This window comes from Tachypleus tridentatus, chromosome 8 (genome assembly GCF_004210375.1).
Source record: "Tachypleus tridentatus isolate NWPU-2018 chromosome 8, ASM421037v1, whole genome shotgun sequence".
Taxonomy (NCBI): Eukaryota; Metazoa; Arthropoda; class Merostomata; order Xiphosura; family Limulidae; genus Tachypleus; species Tachypleus tridentatus.
Window position 1 is genome coordinate 55,699,166 of NC_134832.1, and position 21,111 is coordinate 55,720,276.

At 37.3% G+C, this 21,111-nt stretch overlaps 1 protein-coding gene across 2 annotated transcripts in view; it reads left to right on the forward strand.

The window, feature by feature from the left end:
• The first annotated feature begins 10,278 nt into the window (after nt 1-10,278).
• The window catches only part of LOC143222425 (lachesin-like), a 107,881-nt gene continuing 97,048 nt past the window's right edge, over nt 10,279-21,111 (forward strand). The window contains exon 1 of one of the 2 annotated variants that reach the window (XM_076448928.1): nt 10,279-10,564. In XM_076448928.1, coding sequence (XP_076305043.1) covers nt 10,486-10,564 — 79 coding nt within the window. In that variant the 5' untranslated portion in view covers nt 10,279-10,485. The remainder of the gene's footprint in view (nt 10,565-21,111) is intronic. The other variant, XM_076448927.1, reaches the window with a different exon arrangement.

Here is a 21,111-nt window from a genome sequence, read left to right on the forward strand (position 1 = left end):
AGCATGTTTGCCCTTTCACCCGTGGGGCGTTATAATGTGACGGTCAGTCTCACCATTCGTTGGTACAAGAGTAACGCAAAAGTTGGCGGTGGGTGGTGTTGACTAGCTGTCTTCGTATTAATCTTACACTGCTAAATTAAGGACGGCTGGTGCAGATAACTCTCGTGTAGGTTTGCGCATAATTAAAAAAACAAACTGTTTTTTTATAATGGTGGGTGCAGCTGACTAGTTGCCCTCTCCGTGGTCAGTAGTTCAAAATGAAGGATATTCAATCTAGTGTGCCCCCCAAATGTCTCAGCGGTATGTCTGCAGACTTACAACGCTAAAATCCGGGTTTCGATACCCGTGGTTGGCAGAGCACGGATAGCCCATTGTGTAGCTTTGTGCTTAATTAAAAACAATAACAATCAATCTAGTGTATGTGTGTGTGTGTGTGCGTGTTTTGTGTGTTCCTTATAGCAAAGCCACATCGCACTATTTGTTTAGTCCACCGAGGCGAATCGAACCCCTGATTTTAGCATTGTAAATTACGCTGTACCAGCGTGGGACTCAACCTAGTTGTTTAACCAACGTGCGCATAAGACACAGATGAGACAGAAACTACGAAAAGATAAAAAAAATATATTCATATAAATCGATGATATTTTAATTTTAAACCTAAAACAAGGTAACTCCAGATTTTCATTGAAGCTCAGTTATACGTCCGAATTAAAACTGAAGTTACATATAATGTTCTCTCTTTCTCTCTCTCATTGTTTGGGTATTTTTATATAAATATACCCAGGAGAGTCACGTCTTCTTCCTTCTTTTCCTTTGTTTCCCGGTCGCACCAAACATGCTCGTCCTTTCAGCCGTGGGGCGTTATAATGTGACGGTCAATCCCTCTATTCGTTAAGAAATGCTATTTGGTTAGTTTTTTTCCTATTCACAGGTGAACTTACTGTTGGGGTGTTGAACAAACTAAGTGTGTGTTATCTAGATGTGAATCCAGCAATTGTATCATCAACATACCTGTACCAGTATAGTGGTGGGTGTAAGGCTGAACTGATCACTTGAGATTCAGTCTCTGTCATAAAAATGTTAGCTAGAACTGGTGACACGGGATTCCCCATACTTAGTCAATTTATTTGTAGGTAGGTTTTGGTTATTGAACGTAAAATTAGTTTTGGTGGTAGTGAGTTCTATAAGGGTTGCTAATTGGTTGCTGGGGATATATATCAATGGGTTGAGGTCTTGGATATAAAGTTCTAAAGCTATCTTGCAGCTTCAGTTGTTGGAACTTCTGTGAAGAGGGAGGTTACGTCAAAACTGGCCATTAAGGCTTTATGATTTAGTTGATTAAGAATAGATTTAAATTTAATAGAGTATTTGATAAAGGACCCGGCTTATGTTAAATATTTAGAAAATTCCTACGATATATAGTTACCAAGATTGTAGTTAAATTATTCATAGGTCGACATTATGGGTTGTAACGCAAACGCAAACTAACGTGGCAGGGGTTTAGTTTAGAGAGAGAGAGATCAGAAGAATTCTCCAACTGGGGTGTTTAGGAACGTTGTGGTTCCTCTTGGTCCTCTTTCATGGAAGGTTATTGAATTTAGCTGGGGTTTTTGTTTTTCTTTTGTAAGTGAAGGAGTGAAGTTAGTCATAATTAATATTATTCATGAGCGAGGAAAAGGTAGCACCGGAGAAGACAGCCAGAACTCGTCCCGAAAGGCAGATGGCATAGTAAATGTGAACATAAACTCGAAACGATACGACCCGATTCAGGGCATGACAATAAAGTTGCCTTGGCTGGGATCTAAAGATCCAATGCCTAAGATTTTGCTGTGGGGGGAAACGGGAGTGCCCCGAGAAAAACCCACTTTCATAGGACAGGCTTTACCTGTCCTGTGCCCGAGACCTGAAAATGAAAATACATAATATTTATTTGGCCCCCGCTAGTACAGCAATATGTCTAAGGCTTTACAACGCTAAACTCTGGGGTTCGATTCCCCTCGGTGGTCTCAGAAGATAGCCCCATGTGGCTTTGGTATAATTATGGGTTGTAGTAGACAATTTGGTTTATATAGTTTGGGGGTGCCGTATATTTGTGGTGTGTGTAAGTTGGTCTTTCGTAGGTAAGAATAAAGGTTTTCTGAGATTGTGTTGTTGTTTTTTCATTTGTAGTAGTATTTTTTAAATTGGTTTTTATGTGTTTTTGTTGGATTTGTGTTTAGTAGTTTAAATTTGTTTGTGTCTGACAAGATGTTCATTTTTTGAATGTATTCATTTGTGTTCATTACAACTATAGCATCGTCTTTATCTGCCATCAAAATTCTAAAAGCAGGTAAAGGCAATGCTATACTTAGTTAAGAGTAGGTGGGCAACAGCTATCAACAACATTAACAACAGCAAAAATGGAATGAAAAATATTAAACATGTTAATATTTAATCCAAATACACGCAGAAAAAAAAATTAGCAAAGGATATAAGTTATTTGTAACTGGGTTTCAGCATTCATACAACGTTGAAGACAGCCTGTCTTTTTAATAATACACCAACGTAGGTAAGAATCTGCTGTGCAACAACAGATGAACAAAACTGAATTTATTAGGCGGCCAGGTGCAAGTCCTGTGAGAAGATTTGGTTTCAATTTCGCGCAAAGCTACACAAGGGCTATCTGCGCTAACCGTTTCTAATTTAGCAGTGTAAGACTAGAGGGAAGGCAGCTAGTCATCATCACTAACCGCCCACTTTTGGGATACTCTTTTACCAACGAATAGCGGAATTGACCGTCACATTATAATGTCCCCACAGCGAAAGGGCGAGCCTGTTTGATGTGACAAAGATTCGAACTCGTGAACCTCGGATTACGAGTTGAATGCCTTAACCTGTGTAAAAGTAATTATGAAGCAACAAAATCACAGAACAAATAAACAGACAAACCACGTGTTAGAATTTCAGATTAGAATGAAAACACCAGATACAAGAAATAAATGAAACTGAAACATACACAGGTAACACTGAAACATACACAGGTAACTCTGAAACATACATAGGTAAAACTGAAACATGCACAGGTAACACTGAAACATGCACAGGTAACTCTGAAACATACATAGGTAAAACTGAAACATACACAGGTAACACTGAAACATACACAGGTAACTCTGAAACATACATAGGTAAAACTGAAACATGCACAGGTAACACTGAAACATGCACAGGTAACTCTGAAACATACATAGGTAAAACTGAAACATACAGTTTAACACTGAAACATGCACAGGTAACACTGAAACATGTACAGGTAAGTCTAAAACATACACAGGCAACTCTGAAACACACACAGGTCTACTGTCTTAAGTGCATGGCATATTTACACGAATTGTTGTCGAAATAATAACTGTCTACCAAAAACCGCAACTGATAGACAGATAGAAAAGATGTGGATTTGTTAAACTCAACATCGAATGGTCGCTACTCATGTATTCACCGAGTTCCTTCAAAATTCCCATTGCGTAAAGTTGAACAAATATATCATGGCTACACAGAGAAAGAAGTCGTAATAAAAACCCGAGAAAGAAAGGAAACAAACTAGTACAACAAACTTCCCTTCACTAGGTTTTTATTTATATGTATATTTTGAAAATATATGTCAGACGGACATATTGATTAGAACGATGATTGCTACACGACTGTCGCGTTTGTTCCTGTCGAAAAATTTCACTTCATCTAATATTTTTACTCAAGTGTCTGTCTGTTTGTTTGTTTTCAATTTCGCGCAAAACTACTTGAGGGCTATCTGCGCCAGCCGTCCCTAATTTAGCAGTGTAAGACTAGAGGGAAGGCAGCTAGTTATCACCACCCACCGACAACTCTTGGGCTACTCTTTTACCAACGAATAGTGGGATTGACCGTCACATTATAACGCCCCCACGGCTGAAAGGGCGAGCATGTTTGGTGCGACCGGGATTCGAACCTGCGACCCTCGGAGGACGAGTCGAACGGCTTAACGCACTTCGCCATGCCGGACCCACTCAAGAGTCAGATGATCGTGTACAAGGAAGAGAATTTGCCAACCACCTACTTTCGTAAACTACATTTTAGTCTTTTTTACATATTTACACGATTAATATTTGGAAGTCCTAAAAGACGTAAAACCAATTCTTATTCAATAAAAAAACAATCCTAATGGTACTCATAAACTTCCAGAGGACACAATAATGGTAAATGAAACAATAAAAGAAAAAAAAAGCACTCGTGTTGTTTTACTGTGATAGAGACATTAGAAACACTATTTAGTAAATAGAGCACGTTAGTTTAATACTGTATGTACAATCTGCGATCTAAGTTATAACGCTGCCACTAAATATTGAGTCATGCCTAAATGTAGCATGTTCTAATTTTGATTGATTTGACTTTGTTAACTTCCGATTGCGTGAATGGTGAAAAAACGCCAGAATATCAAAACACTCGAATTCGTTAAATATGCTAGCGAGAGTTTCCTGTGTAGTTAATATGAGTAAAAGAGCCTGGCGGTAACCAAAGAGAAAGTGGTTAAACAGTAATCAAAGCTGTTAAAACAGAGCCCACGAATACTTATAACTCGAAGTAATTAGGTCTTTTATATTTCGTAGTGTGTTGGCGTGTTGTGATACGAAAGTAACAAAGAATCATTGTTTGAATATATATATATATATATGTATATTTCTATCTTTCTCTCGTAACACCTGTGTTGTCCTGACTTCCTTCAAGTTCTGTTTTATAGTCCCTTCCAATGGTCTTTCTTTAGGTACATCAGTAATTGCTTGATGCGGATAGATTACATTTTCATTTGCAGAAGAAAAACTGAATGATTTTCGTGTTATATAATCATGTTATTGATTCATGTGATGAGACAACACATTATGACTATTTGAAAAATCATTTTTCAACACATGGACGTCTTGGTCATTATATAAAATCACCTTTCAACACATTAATGCCTTGACCCTTCTCTAAAATCATTTTTCAAAACATAGACGTCTTGGTCATTATATAAAATTACCTTTCAACACATTGATACCTTGTCCCTTCTCTAATATCATTTTTCAACACATAGACTTCTTGGTCATTATTTAAAATTACCTTTCAACACATTAATGCCTTGTCGTTTGTCTAAAATCATTTTTCAAAACATAGACGTCTTGGTCATTATTTAAAATTACCTTTCAACTCATTAATGCCTTGACCCTTCTCTAAAATCATTTTTCAAAACATAGACGTCTTGTTCATTATATAAAATTACCTTTCAACACATTAATGCGTTGTCCTTTGTCTAAAATCATTTTTCAACACATAAACGTCTTGGTCATTATTTAAAATTACCTTTCAACACATTAATGCCTTGTTCTTTTCTAAAACCATTTTTCAACACATGGATGCCTTGGTTATTCTCTATAATAATCTTTCAACACATTAATGTCTCAATAATGTTTTAAAAATTCATCCATCAAAGACGTTTCTGTTGAGGAAATTCTTCGAAACCACATGTTAAATTCATCGTACGTTATGCGTTACTGAGAGATCATCTTACAATAATTTACGTCTCAGTCAACCTGTGTTACCATTTTACAAGAGATATAGACAGTAATTATGTCATATCTGTTCATACAACTGTTAAGTTGTTATTAACGGTAGATTTCACATTGAAATGACAACCACAAAATTAAATAGCCAAACGTCCTAAAATATATTACACACTTTGTAGTTTATAATTAGCCACAATAATAATTTTTTACTAGTTAAAAGTGTGTTTTATTTCAAGTTTGGTTTGAATTTCGTGCAAGGCTACACGAGGGCTATCTGCGCTAGCCGTCCTTAATTTAGCAGTGTAAGACTAGAGGAAAGGCAGCTAGTCATCACCACCCACCGCCAACTCTTGGGCTACTCTTTTACCGACGAATAGTGGGATTGACTATCACATTATTATAATGCACCCACAGGATGAAAGGGCGAGCAGGTTTGGAGTGATGGGGATTCGAACCCGCCACCCTCGGACTACAAGTCGGGTGCTTTAACCACCTTCGTTTGGTTGATGTAAAGCTAAAATGGGTTCTTTATGTAATCTACTTCCTGTCTCCTATTCTAGAAAAAGTCTTAATTTTTGATTGACAGATTCATCGTGCGTTTCACTTGTATTAAAATTCCAAAATATACTCTCCCCACTGGCACAGCGACATATCTCTAGACGTACAACACCAGAATCCGAGTTTCGATACCTGTGGTGAGCAGAGGACAGATAAGCCCATTGTATTGCTTTGTGTTCAACTTCAAAACAAACAAACAAACGTCCCGGCATGACAAGCGTGTTAAGGCGTGCGACTCGAAATCTGAGGGTCACGGGTTCGCATCCCCGTCGCGCCAAATATGCTCGCCCTTTCAGCCATGGAGGCGTTATAATGTGATGGTCAATCCCACTATTCGTTGGTAAAATTAGGGACGGCTAGCAGAGATAGCCCTCGAGTAGCTTTGTGCGAAATTAAAAAACAAACAAACTAAATTTTGGTTGGAATTTAAATTTACTTAAAATAATAGTAAAAATATTCTTATTGTTTAAACTGAAGCAAGGAAACTCGGGAATATTTTGTGTCTCTTACTAGTTCATGTCCACTATTGGTATGGCAGAATGTATGCGGACTCATTCCACTGGAAACCAGGTTTAGATACTCGTGATGAGTATACCACAGATTATTATGTATATTTGTGCTTTTATTACAAACAAACATATACTAGTTCGAAAATCTGTTTTTGATCATTTGGAGGTGACAAATATTTAGAGAAAAACATTTCTGTGTACTCATGAGAAGATATGGAATACGACATGACCAGTTGCCTTCCCTCTAGACTTACAATACTAAATTAGTTACAGCCAGCGCAAATAGCCCTCGTGTCACTTTGAGCGAAATTCAAAACAAGCAACTAAAACACGGCCAGGTTTTTGAATACCCGTCACACCAAACATGCTCGCCCTTTCAGCCTGGGGCGTTATAATGTAACGTTCAATCCCACTATTCGTTGGTAAAAGAGTAGCCCAAGAGTTGGCGGTGGGTGGTGATGACTAGCTGCCTTATCTCTAGTCGTCCACCGTTAAAGTAGGGACGGCTAGCACAGATAGCCCTCGAGTAGCTTTGCGCGAAATTCAAAACAAACCAAACCTTTAAGACAAAGAACAATAGTTCTTACAATACGAAGTTAGCAACTGTTTTAGTTATAAGTTCAAAATTCTCAAAAAAAAACCTTCACATTACGTATATGAATATCTGTAGTTTAAGATAAAATACTTGTTACTTTTCCTTTAAACAAATGACGCAAATCTTTAAAAAAGCTATTTAACTTTTTAATCTGAAACAATTATCTTACAAAGTGTGGGTTTTCGTCCGCCTATAACTGTCAAACTCTTTACTCAACTGTCACTAAACCTGGCACGTCACTTAAAAACTACGAGGACTGACAAAAAAAAAGTTGGCCTTTAGATCCGATCTTCTCCATGTCACCCACGCATCCCCTGGGGACTCCTTTGTTTTCTCAGAGTGTTAAACAAGTGTGTTAGTTAATTATAAATAAAATAAAAATGTTTCAAAAGAAGAAAAAAATTTAACTGGTTGAAATAAGTGTCTTAGTTTTAATGTCCTGTAGGTCCGGCAAGGCTAAGCGTGTTAAGGCGTGCGACTCGTAATCTGAGGATCGCGGGTTCGCATCCCCGTCGCGCCAAACATGCTCGCTCTTTTAGCCGTGGGGGCGTTAAAAGTGGCGGTCAATCCCACTATTCGTTGATAAAAGAGTAGCCTAAGAGTTGGCGGTGGGTGGTGATGACCAGCTGCCTTCCCTCTAGTCTTACACTGCTAAATTAGGAATGGCTAGCACAGACAGTCCTCGAGTAGTTTTGTGCGAAATTCAATACGAACAATGTCCTGTATTGCTAAAGTTTCAGGAAAGCAATTGTCCTAGAAGCTGCTAGTTCGTACTAGCAAACTAATGTTGTCAAAAATTAAAACACTGTTTCCCCAAGTACTTATAAAAATAAGTTTTAACCATATAACTCTTGAAAATGTATTTTATAGCCTTGAATAATGGAATCACTTAAGCCTAAAAAGAACTTTAAGCTCAGGAAGTTTCAGACTCACTCATTTTTCTTAAGATAAAGGCTCTCCGATGTTATTGTTGTTTTGAATTAAGCACAAAGCTACACAATGGGCTATCTGTGCTCTGCCCACCACAGGTATCGAAACCCGGTTTTTAGCGTTGGAAATCCGCAGACAAACCGCTGAGCCACTGGGGGGCAAGACTCTCCGCAACGAATATTTTGATTAGGATTTGAAAAAAAAATTGTTTTTGTATCGGTTTTAAAGATAATTAAAAATATTGCTTCCAACTATAAGCAGAACGAACGTTAGCGATTAACTTGGAGCAGTTTAAACATTTCTCATCATAAAACAAAAGAAAATTAGAGATGATTTTGTCATAAAAGTATCCTATGAAAATTTTTTACTTGGAAAACTGTCAGATGTGAGAGACAAGGGCTCTATCATTCGTTCCTCTTTTCCCGTGTTTTCCTCTTGTTAACTTCCTTTAGCTTTTTAAGTAAGATCGAACTGATAATTATTCCAAAATGACATCTCTCTCCATCATTCCCGTGGGTTGTTTAGGTGTAGCGAGTGCATTTATCTGGATTCGAGGCTTAAAGGACAAAGCCTGATAGGAGATGTAACCCCAGTGGTGATTACACGTCCGAGTTAATCCTAGTATATAAAGAACTGGTGAGAAGCTCCGTAACTTGAGTGGAAAAAAAATTCTCTGGCTGAGAACATATCAAACAAGAGTTGAGGATGCGCCGTAGAAAAGAGGATATTAAATTTAGGTCAATTGAGACACAGGAATAAATAAATCCATTATATAGAACAGTATTACTTCTTTGTTTTTGTTTTCTGACGGATTAACGGTAAGTTTACAAGCTTATAACGCTGAAACCCAGGGTTTCATTTTTTGTAGTGGACAGAGTGCAGATAGCTCATTGAAAATAGCAACGGCTCTTCTTTAACTTTATCCTCTTACGGACAATACAGTCTGGGGAAAGTTTATCTTTATACTTATATCACTTCCTAAAAAACTTTAATATTCGCGACTGTTTTGCGCCAGATATGGTCAGTTTAACTCAAGAGAAGTGCATTGTATAAACATCCCATCCTGAAACTTACCATGTGGGTCCGGCATGGCCAGGTGGGTTAAGACGTGGGACTAGTAATCTGAGGGTCGCGGGTCCGCATCCCCGTCGCGCCAAACATGCTCACCTTTTCAGCAGTGGGGGCGTTATAATGTGGCGGTCAATCCCACTATTCGTTGGTAAAAGAGTAGCCCAAGAGTTGGCGGTGGGTGGTGATGACTAGCTGTCTTCCCTCTTGGCTTACATACACTGCTACATTAGGGACGGCTAGCACAGATAGCCCTCGAGTAGCTTAGCGCGAAATTAAAAAAACAACAACAAAAAGCTTACGCTGTGTATAACTAACATGCTATGTTTTGTGATTTTGCCATAAATTTACTCGAAATTTATTCCATACTGATAGATTAATCATAGGCATGTTTCTTACTTGAAATTACACAGAATTTCTTTCTAAGCTTCAACCTGTTTTGGGTCGCGAACAGAGGACTCGGACTTACATCTGCATCCTTTGTAATTGATAGCGATAGCCTATTCCGACATATATTATATTTATACTCATCATAATAGTTCTCCCCTTTAGAAAATAATGCTTTCATTCTATTAGAAAAAGTAAACTTATATCTTAGGCCTTGCCTCGTACCGATTATACAGAAATTAAAACTTGTCCTCCAATTCTGTGTCTGTATTCCAGAGATACTAACACAGCTTTCACAAACTTGGCCTTTAAAGAAGTGTAAAGAGATTCACTGTTAAACTTCTAAGATTAATTAATATCCTTACTATCAAAGTCTGATCACCTGGTTTTTACTTGGTTTGAATTCTTCAACTAGACTAATTGAAGGTTTTTTAAATTTATATTTTAACATATAAACAGATATGGTAGAGAGGTTTATCTTACACGATTTTATTGGTAAAGAGATTAAAAAAAAAAGGATTTATTGATTGAGAAACAGTCTTCAGTGTTTGGAAAGAAATAACGCATTCTTGTTCCCGCCCTCTCGTGGTGTGCTCTAGTACTAGGGAAGCTTCCTTATAACATAAACTGACATATCAAATTCTCATAAATCATTACCAGCCAGCAAGACTTAAGATAGAACGAACGTCACCAGATTTGATAGTGATGTCACTGCACTCGGTGGCGCCTGATATAAATAACGGATACACGAGAGGGCAGTTCACTTTGTGGCGGCCCATTGATTCAACGAATGTGCTTGGATTGAAAGCGCATATATATATCGACAAATCGCGTGAGCACGAGGTTAGCACACCTTCCATAATCTCAGAGACAGAAGTAAATCATGGGATCTCAACTATGGAAAGTTGTCTTGCTGCTAGGAACCTCTTTTCAACCCATAAAGACTGCTGTTAGGACCCCTGGTGAGTGATTCTATTTAATAACTATCACTTTGTTAGACTTCTAAACAGTTCTTTTCCAAGTCCGACAAATCATCGAGCAGTAAATATTCCAAATCAAGTGACAAAGTGATATAAATACATTCTTATTCACTCCTCACTGGACTTCGAAATTAGTCCTTCAAAAGTTCCATTAGCGATTTATAGTTTCCAATCTAAAGTTGATTTGTTTAGCAGTATATTTAATATATTATTATCTTCGAAATATCACTTTATTTTTGTCGTTTTCGTGGAATTGCCATAGTTGAAAAGTCTGTAATAAAATTCCAGTACAATATTTTATAAAGAGTTTGATAAAGTTAAGTGGTTTCCGCTATAGTTTGTAGTTTTTTATTTCTTATAGCGATAACTCTCGAGTTTCTTTTTCAACATGGTCTTATCAGTCGGGGGACATACACAATCAAATAAAGAAAAACACACTTTTCTATTTGCTAAATAAAAATAAACGCAACATACTGAATAATTACAACTATTATGTTGCATTAGTAACTTGATTTTATGTCCAACAAGATCAGTGAAACAAATCTTAAACCACAGGTGGAAAATACGCACGTAAGTCACGTCTTTTAATTAATTAGAGCCCAAATGACTTAAAATATTTTATCAAAATAACTGTCTTCGTCACAACGGTCAAGTTTTAAAAATTGCAAAAGCATAATCCGTTATCTAGAATCAGTCAGGTATAGAAACAAACACTCCGCTTACAGTAATTTCAGGCTCCCCAGTGGCTCAGCGGTATGTCTGCGGACTTATACCTCTAAAAACCGGGTTTCGATACCCGTGGTGGGCACAGCACAAATAGCCCATTGCGTAGCTTTGTGCTTGATTCAACAACAACAACAGTAATATCAGGGCATTTAACGTTAAAATGTGCTAATTAGTTGTTAAAAAAAAAAACTGAATCTAGTGGTTTGCCAGATAACGTGGAACGTTTCTTGGCATTATGTAAAACCTAAATAGTGATTTGTCATTGAAATGTGAAAACTAAAAGTGAGTGAAAATAGGAAGAGCATAATAAAATGTAAAAGGAAAATATGTTCATAATATGATGTGTAATATGATAAGAAAATAATTTGCATAGCAATTTAAAGTTTGTCTTAGCATCTGGCACTATAAGGATAACTAAAGTATCAGTGAGCGTTAAAATGTTTAATCTCTACTGTTGGTTGAACTTCGCACAAAGCTATTCGGGAGTTATCTGCGCTAGCCGTCCCTAATTTAACAGTGTAAATCTTGGGCTACTCTTTTACCAACGAATAGTGGAATTGACCGAAACTTTATAACGCCCTCACGGCTGAAAGGGCGAGCATGTTTGGTGTGATTGGGATTCAAACCCACGACCCTCGGATTACGAGTCGAGTACCTTAACCACATGGCCATGCCGGGCCCCTTACGTTAGTAAATTTGAACATGTGTTTAATAACTAGTGCGAACACGGTTTATAATGTGCTGTAGACAGTTTTTTTTTTTTTTTTGCAATTGAGAATAACTATATGCATGTTAGTGGCTTATAAGAAAGCCTTTAACAATTAGAGTTTACTTTGTTCGTGTGCGTTACAAAAAGCCTTTAACACCTACTGTTTAGTTAGTTTGTTTTAGCGAGTTACAAAAGCCTTTAATAACTACAGTTTACTTTGTTTGTGTGCATTACAAAGAGCCTTTAACGACTACACTTTACTTTGTTTTTGTGTGTTACGAAAAGCCTTTAACAGCTGCTGTTTGGTTAGTTTTTGCGAGTTATAAAAAAACCTTTAACAACTACCGTTTAATATGTTTGTACGTGTTACAAAAAGCCTTTAACAGCTACTTTTTAGTTGGTTCGTTTTAGCGAGTCACAAAAGTCTTTAAAAACTACAACTTATTTTGTTTATGTGTGTTACAAATGGCTTTTAACAGCTATTGTTCAGTTGGTTTGTTTTACGAATTACAAAAAGCCTTTAACAACTACAATTTACTTTGTTTGTACGTGTTACAAAAAAACCTTTAACAGTTACTGATTAGTTGGTTTGTTTCAGCGAGTTACAAAATGCTTTTTAAAAACTATAGTTTACTTTGTTTGTGTGCGTTACAAAAAGTCTTTAACAACTACTGTTTAGTTGATTTGGTTAAGTGAGTTATAAAATGCTTTTAAAAACTACAGTTTACTTTGTTTGTGTGTGTTACAAAAAAACCTTTAACAGGTACTGTTCAGTTGATTCGTTTTAGCGAGTTATAGAAAGCCTGTAGCAACTATAGTTGCTAAAAAATACACTTAAGCATATTTTTCCATTGTAAGTTATAGCATATGCTTAAGTGTTTTTCCATTGTAAGTTATAGAACATGTTTAAGTGCATTTTCCATTGTGAGTTATAGTATATGTTTCAAATTCTTCCGTGGTCAATCTATGCGAAATAAATACGTTTAAAAACGTCAAGTTTCGCAGATGTTTGCTGTGTAATAAAATGTTTTTGACACATTCGATGCTTTGTTTAGTTCTGAGAATTCTATCAACAAGTAGAGAAACAGGTGACGCGAGTATTCTCAGTATAAATTTTGTCTGTGTTAGTTTTTACTTGTACAATAACCCTCAGAACGACGGTCAAGTATTTGGTTTTATACCGTTAGATAAGAATGCAAACTGAGTGAAACACAATAATTCTATATATATATATATTCTGTGTAAGTGCTACGTATCCTATTAGTAAACTACGGGGTGTTCGGAAAGTCACTGTACACTTATATATTTATTAACAGACATGTTTCAATATAGAATACAGGAGGTAAATATGAATGACAATTATAAACAATGTTGAAAGTGACCCCGTTAGCATCAATACAGGCCTGGATCCTTCTTATTTTGTTTCTAAACACCGCTATCAGTTGCTGGTTCGAAATAGACTGAATAAAATATGATTACAAAACTGCACAGTGACTTTCGGAACACCCTGTATATTCTAATTCTAGAATTTAGCTAACGGTATTTTATAGTTACTTCAAAATTAAAACACGTGAGTTGGACTTCTTTGCATAGTTTATGTCAGCAAAGAATTTCGCACTCTTTGATTAGACGACTCGGTGTTAACTTCTCAGTTTTTCTTTCTTCTGCAATCAGCAGAAGTAGAAAGGAAGAGATCCAAGATAAAAAAAAAACAAAACAAAACTGTGGCTACACGTTTACAGAGTATTCTCAAAGCAGGTTGTTCCGATACAAAACGTTACAAGCTTTATAGAAGAGACTACACATATAGAAAGTAGTGAATATGGTCAAGACATATATATCTTTTGGTACGTTCATATGTTCTCGCATAATGAATTTGTTCCTTTGATCGATTACAGGTAAACATTTCTAATTCCTATTTCTATGTAAATCGGATAAATATTACCAAATCAAGAAGCTTACTGAATCTACGATTTTCTACATAAGTCTTAAAACGTAGTTAAGGAGCCATTTTGTATAACTTTCTTAACGTTGACTCGCGAAATAATTCGAATTTCTCCACGTGGATGAGCTACAAATATTGTCAATACGACTCCTATGAACAAAAAGTTTCAATTCATTTCAGTGCACGTGGTTAGGGAGAACCCTATTCATTCTGCGTACACGTTCCTTTGGAGGTATAATTTCATATAACTTACGCCATCTATTCGACAGTTTTTTTTTTCATTCGCATCTCCTGCAAAATATCAGTAGTATATTAAATTTGTAAAGCAGAATCATAACCTCTCTTTAGAATTTGCCAATATTGGAAACTGAGCAGAAGAGAAAAAAAGCTTGTTTTTGAATTTCGCGCAAAGCTACACGAGGTCTGTCTGCGCTAGCCGTCCCTAATTTATCAGTTAAGAGTAGAGGGTTTGGTTTGTTTTGAATTTCGCTCAAAGCTACACGAGGCCAATCCGTGCTAGCCGTCCCTAATTTATCAGTGTAAGACGAGAGGGAGGGCAGCTAATCATCACCACCCACCGCCAACAATTGGGCTACTCTTTTACCAACAAATAGTGGGATTGACTGTCACATTATAATGACCCCATGGCTGAAAGGGCGCGAATGTTTGGTGCGACGGGTATATGAACCCGGGATCCTCGGATTACGAGTCGAGTGCCCTAACCACCTAAGAAAAAAACACAAATGAATGAAATAGAAACGCAGTAATTATTACACTGTTTGCTGCATCTCCTTGAGTGGAAATGTTTCTAAAATATCGTTTGAAATTAAATAAGTGCCTGAAATAAAGAAATTTGTCAATGGTGTGTGGTCATCAATGTGGAGTGCACGTATGGTGTGTGGTCATCAATGTGGAGTGCACGCGTGGTGTGTGGTCATCAGTGTGGAGTGCACGTATGGTGTGTGGTCATCAATGTGGAGTGCATGTATGGTGTGTGGTCATCAGTGTGGAGTGCACGTATGGTGTGTGGTCATCAATGTGGAGTGCACGCGTGGTGTGTGGTCATCAGTGTGGAGTGCACGTATGGTGTGTGGTCATCAATGTGGAGTGCACGTATGGTGTGTGGTCATCAATGTGGAGTGCACGTATGGTGTGTGGTCATCAGTGTGGAGTGAACGTATGGTGTGTGGTCATCAATGTGGAGTGCACGTATGGTGTGTGGTCATCAGTGTGGAGTGCACGTATGTGTGGTCATCAATGTGGAGTGCACGCGTGTGGTCATCAGTGTGGAGTGTACGTATGGTGTGTGGTCATCAATGTGGAGTGCACGTATGGTGTGTGGTCATCAATGTGGAGTGCACGTATGATGTGTGGTCATCAGTGTGGAGTGAACGTATGGTGTGTGGTCATCAATGTGGAGTGCACGTATGGTGTGTGGTCATCAGTGTGGAGTGTACGTATGGTGTGTGGTCATCAGTGTGGAGTGCACGTATGGTGTGTGGTCATCAGTGTAGAGTGCACATTTTTGGTTTATTTTTTCAAGTCCTTAAAAAAAAAACTCTTGCTTTTCTAACTTCGAACTACAAAATCTCAAAACGTTTATCAATATGGAACCAGAAATCGGTCCAACATGAGCCCACTAAAGATCTTTCTTACTCAATTAGAGTGGAGCAGTTTGGAAACATAACCAAACACGGCGTGAATCGTAATGGTCGATCAATATACTTGATGTACCCTATTTAAGAGTCAGGCTATTATTCAACCAAACTGCACCGTGCAGATTTTTGTTGGGTATCGATGTAGCTGTATGGGATACAGCTAGAGTTGTCCTTCACGAGGTTAGTTTGTAGAGCGCTCATTTGGTTTGCTTCAAAAATGTATTTTCTACAGCAAGACAGAAATTTAGTCAGTTTGCATTTCTTTCGGTGTCTTTAAAAAATCGTAAACCGTACAGTCATATCTATTCTAATCTATATTCATCAGGTTTGAGTGAAAGTGTATTGCATTCCTTCAGATGTTTGCGGCGCCTAATAGAGGGGCATTCATGGGGTCTTATATAGGGGCATTTGAGTTCTTACTTTGTTTAGACTAGGATTAAGAGAAGAAGGCGTCAGTTGAATTTCATCGAGACAACCAGACTGACGCCTTTTGACCTTTAACGATTTGAATGTGCGTATAAGGTCATTATGTGACATTTGGGAAACTTTCAGTTTTAATTAACTTCTCCGTTATACTGAATATAAGATATTAAATAATGGTCAGTAAATATTTTATTCTTAAGTTCAACATAACTAAAAGCAGTACATAGAATAACAAATGATCTGTAGGCATTGTTTGTAACTTTTCAGTATGGAAATCTTCAACTTGCTAAACATCTCTGTATCGGGTTTTCAACGCTACTAGCAAGGTGTTTGTTGAGATGGTTTTCGTATTTGGTTTTACTTAACAAGCAATTTCTGACTCAGCGGCAGCAAAAATTGAAGGGCACTTTCTTGGAACCATGTCCAGTTTATTTGGTTTCATTTGTTTAAAGCTACAGGAATATACATTATTTTATTAGGAACCCAGAGATATACGCAAATCTATAACTGGATAACTTATATAGAAGTCCTTATTAGTTTTTGTCAGTGCAGTTGGGAGATCTTTTACCGTAGTTTCAAATAAATAGCTGTGACACATTTTCTATAGAACTTTCACCATTACCGAACATGTTTCTGTAAGGAACTGTTGAGTCAATGGTCTAGTTCTCTGCGAACTCTGGAAACGAGGTAGGAGATTCAAAGTTAACCTGAAAATTTAACTTAATATTTGAGATGCTATAGGTGTAACAGGTGTGAATGTGTTTACGATGACACGTCACTTTCTCAAAAAGTCAACAGTAAGACAAGCTTCGGCGGAGGGAGAGGCGCTGTAGTGGATTCATAACGAAGTGCGCCTGCGTACAGGAGTGTTAAACTTGAGGAGGTGTCCAACGACCTGCCCACAGCTGGGGATGACAACATGAGGAATACATTTCGAGATCAGGTGAGTACGAACAATGTTTCTCAGTGAAGTGCAGCAGTTTCACATGATCAAAGGAAAGTGTATTAATAAGAATGTTAGAAATAACCAACTGAAAACAAACAAACAAAAACAGTTTACCAAAATGATCCCTGAATACAGATCACTACATGTTGACTTTAGGCTTCCGGATTTCCAGATTTGAAGAGATATCACACCTATAATACAGTCGTATTTGTTTCATTGTTTCTTTGTTTTTTTTTAATTTCGCGCAAAGCTACTCGAGGGCTATCTGCACTAGCTGACCATAATTTAGCAGTGTAAGACTAGAGGGAAGGCAGCTAGTCATCACCACCCACCGCCAACTCTTGGACTACTCTGTTTACCAACAAATGGTGGGATTAACCGTCATATAATAACGCCCCTACGGCGGAAAGAGTAAGAATGTTGGGTGTGACGGGGATTCAAATCCGCGACCCTCAAATTAGGAGCTAGAAATGTTTTGTTTTTACACTGTTTGTAGTTTCAACACCAAATTCTTTGGTTGCGATGCTGGAGCTATTACGTATGGGTTAAGTATTTCTTGTCTTTCGTGGTGTTCAGTGTAAATGTGTTTGAAACAAAATAATTTGAAATAATTCACACAAGGGTCTTTTTATTTTTTTGGGAGTGGGGTGTGGGGCTTTGATCAATCTTCGTATTATTTATGCTCAATATAATTCCAAGCGAATGTCCCCCGCTGGTACAGCGGTAAGTCTATGAACTTACACCGCTAAAATCAGGGGTTCGATTCCCCTCCGTGGACTCAGTAGATAGCCTAATGCGACTTTGCTATAAGAAAATACCCAGATGTACACACACTCCATGTGAATACTTTTCTGGAGGCGCTTCAGTTTGCGCGGTGATCAAGTTCTTGGTCGCTTCCAAGACAAGCGATTTTATCATTGTATCTTGATTCCACTCGAAAAACCCACTGGGTAATTGGTATTGATTGTGGTTCGACGATAAAAGGACTTTACATTGATGATAATGGCTCGTGACATCACGCGCATACTACACTAAGAAACCAAAAACAAATAGAGGGGGTAGCCTTTCATGAAAATAATTTTTTAATTTATTTCAAAAGTTAAAATTCCATTTTTGTATTATCTACGTGAGACCAATAGAATCATGGGTGATAAAAGACGTAAAATAGGTTAAACTAGGTTAGATCCTTTCCATAGAGGTGTATTAGAGCAAACATTTTTAGAATGTTATCAATTGCTTTTATTAAAACAGCATTTATCTATCTCAATGACATATCCACCTTTTTCCACTAATATGTAAAGAACTTAGAAGCTTTTATATATAAAAGGTAACAACGTATAATTTATATTCAAGGATAAAACCTTTGACAGTTCTTTAAGTTGGAGATGAACGACACCAGCGAATGTCTTGGTTTTATTATAAGATACCAGGAAATTCAGCTGATATTATGTAAGTTTGCAATATTTATCTAAATCTCTGATTAGCAATATTTATCTTTTACAGATCCTTGATGTGTATCTATACTTATAATTGACATCTTAAGACTTACAACTTAAAATGACTCTTTTCATCACACGTATACGCTTTCGACCTGCGAGTAAATAGCCGTTATTTTGAACGATAAAACTCGAAACAATGACGTCAAGTCCCTAAGGTTAATTATAAAACCAGCGACTAGGGTGCTTGGCTCGAAATTTGCATTTCGTGGGATTATAACTCTATACAGAACATCCTCACGATTTCAGGCATGGAGACGTTATAATGTAACGACAAATCCCACTATTCGTTGATAAAGAGTTGTCCAAGAGTTGGCGGTGGGTGATGCTGACTAACTAATTGCCTCTTCTATACTCTTTCATTTCAAAATTAGAGGCTACTAGCGCAGATAGCTCTCGAATAGCTTCGCATATCGCATAGAACCCAACAACAACAACAACAAACAATAACCAGCTATTATCACAGAGTCTGGTATGGCCAGGTGGTTAAGGCACTCGACTCGTAATCAAAGGGTCGCAGGTTTGAATCTCCTTCACACCAAACATGCTCGTGGGGGCGTTATAATGTTACGGCCAATCCCACTATTCTTTGGTAAAAGAGTAGCCCAAGAGTTGGCGGTGAGTGGTGATGACCTGTTGCCTTCCCTCAATTCTTACACTGCTAAATTAGGGACGGCTATCGCAGATAGCCCTCGAGTAGCTTCGCGCGAAATTCAAAACAAACCAATTATCACAGATAAACCAATAACTCGTTTTATTGCTTACGATAATCAAAATAATCTCATACGGCCCTTTAAGTATCATATGGAAAGATATGAACCTCTCCTTCCTTATTTAAATTAATTAACAGAACTGACAATTAGCAATTAGCAGAACTGACAGCAAAACTTAAAGGTCCAGCGGGGCCTCCAGGACAAGGCAAACGTGGCCGTCCGGGTCCTCCAGGATTACAGAGACCACCAGGTATTAGATCATCTGACTGTATGCTTCTTCTTACGTAACATGTTTCTCTTCCATTTGCTTGGGCTACAAGGTAGTAATTAAACTATAGTGACTATGTTAGAGATGTAATGTGTGTACATGTTTGAATGACTGAACTCCCAGATAATACTGTTATTTTCGTCTCCCTGTCATGAAGTAAAAGTCATTGCTTACAGATAGCCAGATATCTCAATAATTTAACTAATTAATGCCAGTGCCACTAGATGAGTATTCATATATACCTTTATCGTCACATTTTTTGAAGAAAGTATTCACTTGAATATTGCCTGTTGGTGGATATATATGTATAACTATCAACTAAATTTAGTGATGTCGAGAAAACCCACTTGTAGAGAAATATATATGCGAAAACAGCTCGTTTGGGTTGAGAAAATATTTTACATAGAAGAGCGAATAACGTTTCGACCTTCTTCGGTCATCATCAGGTTCACACGACAATGATATGATATGAACCTGACGATGACCAAAGAAGGTCGAAACGTTGTTCGCTCTTCTATGTAAAATATTTTCTCAACCCAAACGAGCTGTTTTTGCATGTATATTTATCAACTAGATTCATTTTTCAATTCAAATCCCAATTAAATAAGTTGCTATTAAATATAAATTTCCACTCAGAGTTAAAGCATGTGTTGTTACACATTTATCAAGGAGTGCTGTCATTGCTGAATGGTATGAACTTTAAAAGTCTTCCATATCTACATCTAGTTTCTTTTTCATTTTTGTGTGTTTACATTAGTGTTTTATCAACATTTTATCAACACGAAAAAACTTAAAAAGTTTGGTTAAAAAATTAGTTTACCCTGAAAACAATCTTGCTTTCTAAATCTATAAAGCTTAACACCATTTTAATATTACTATATATCAGTTTAAAACAGCTTTTCTGTGTGATTTTTCCAAGGCCTAATATGTAATGTATACTACTTTATCTCTCATTTCTGTTACACACCTTGAAAGAACCTTGCTTGGTGATCATCCACAGCCTAACATGATTTAACTACTCTTAACTCTTAGTTTTATATTAAACAATTTGAAATAGCCTTGCTAATTGGTTCTTTAAGGCTTGGTGTAATCCTAACTTTTTAAACTATATGTTTGAAAGAACTTCACTAACTCTGAAGCTTCCTAAGATTTTAACTTCTTCAGGTGCATGTTTTATCTTTCCTTTGCAGCTTAAATAGGAACTTAACTAGAATGGTAGTAATGCTAACTCTGCTTAAGATGCTGAAAATTCTGTTACTGTACTAAAGAATATAATCAACTCAAGAAAAAAACCTTCTCTTCATGGAAGACCCGGATGAACAAGTGTGTCTGCCATATGGATATTACTGTCGCTGCTAAGTCTAACATAACAGTGAATTCTTGTGGTTGTTTTCTTCCTATGTTCCCCACAGAAAGGATGGATGAGCTAATCAGGGACCTAAGAGGTCCCCCAGGGTTCCCCGGCTATGGACGACTGGGAGCTTCGGGGCGACCTGGACACCAAGGAATCCCAGGTTGTTAACATTGCTTGCTGATCTATCATTCACTCTGTCATTGCCCTTTTCTAAATTTAAAACTTATAAATTTAAGCAAAAATTGTTATTGCATAGATATTAAATATCTATGATATTTAGATAAAAAGATA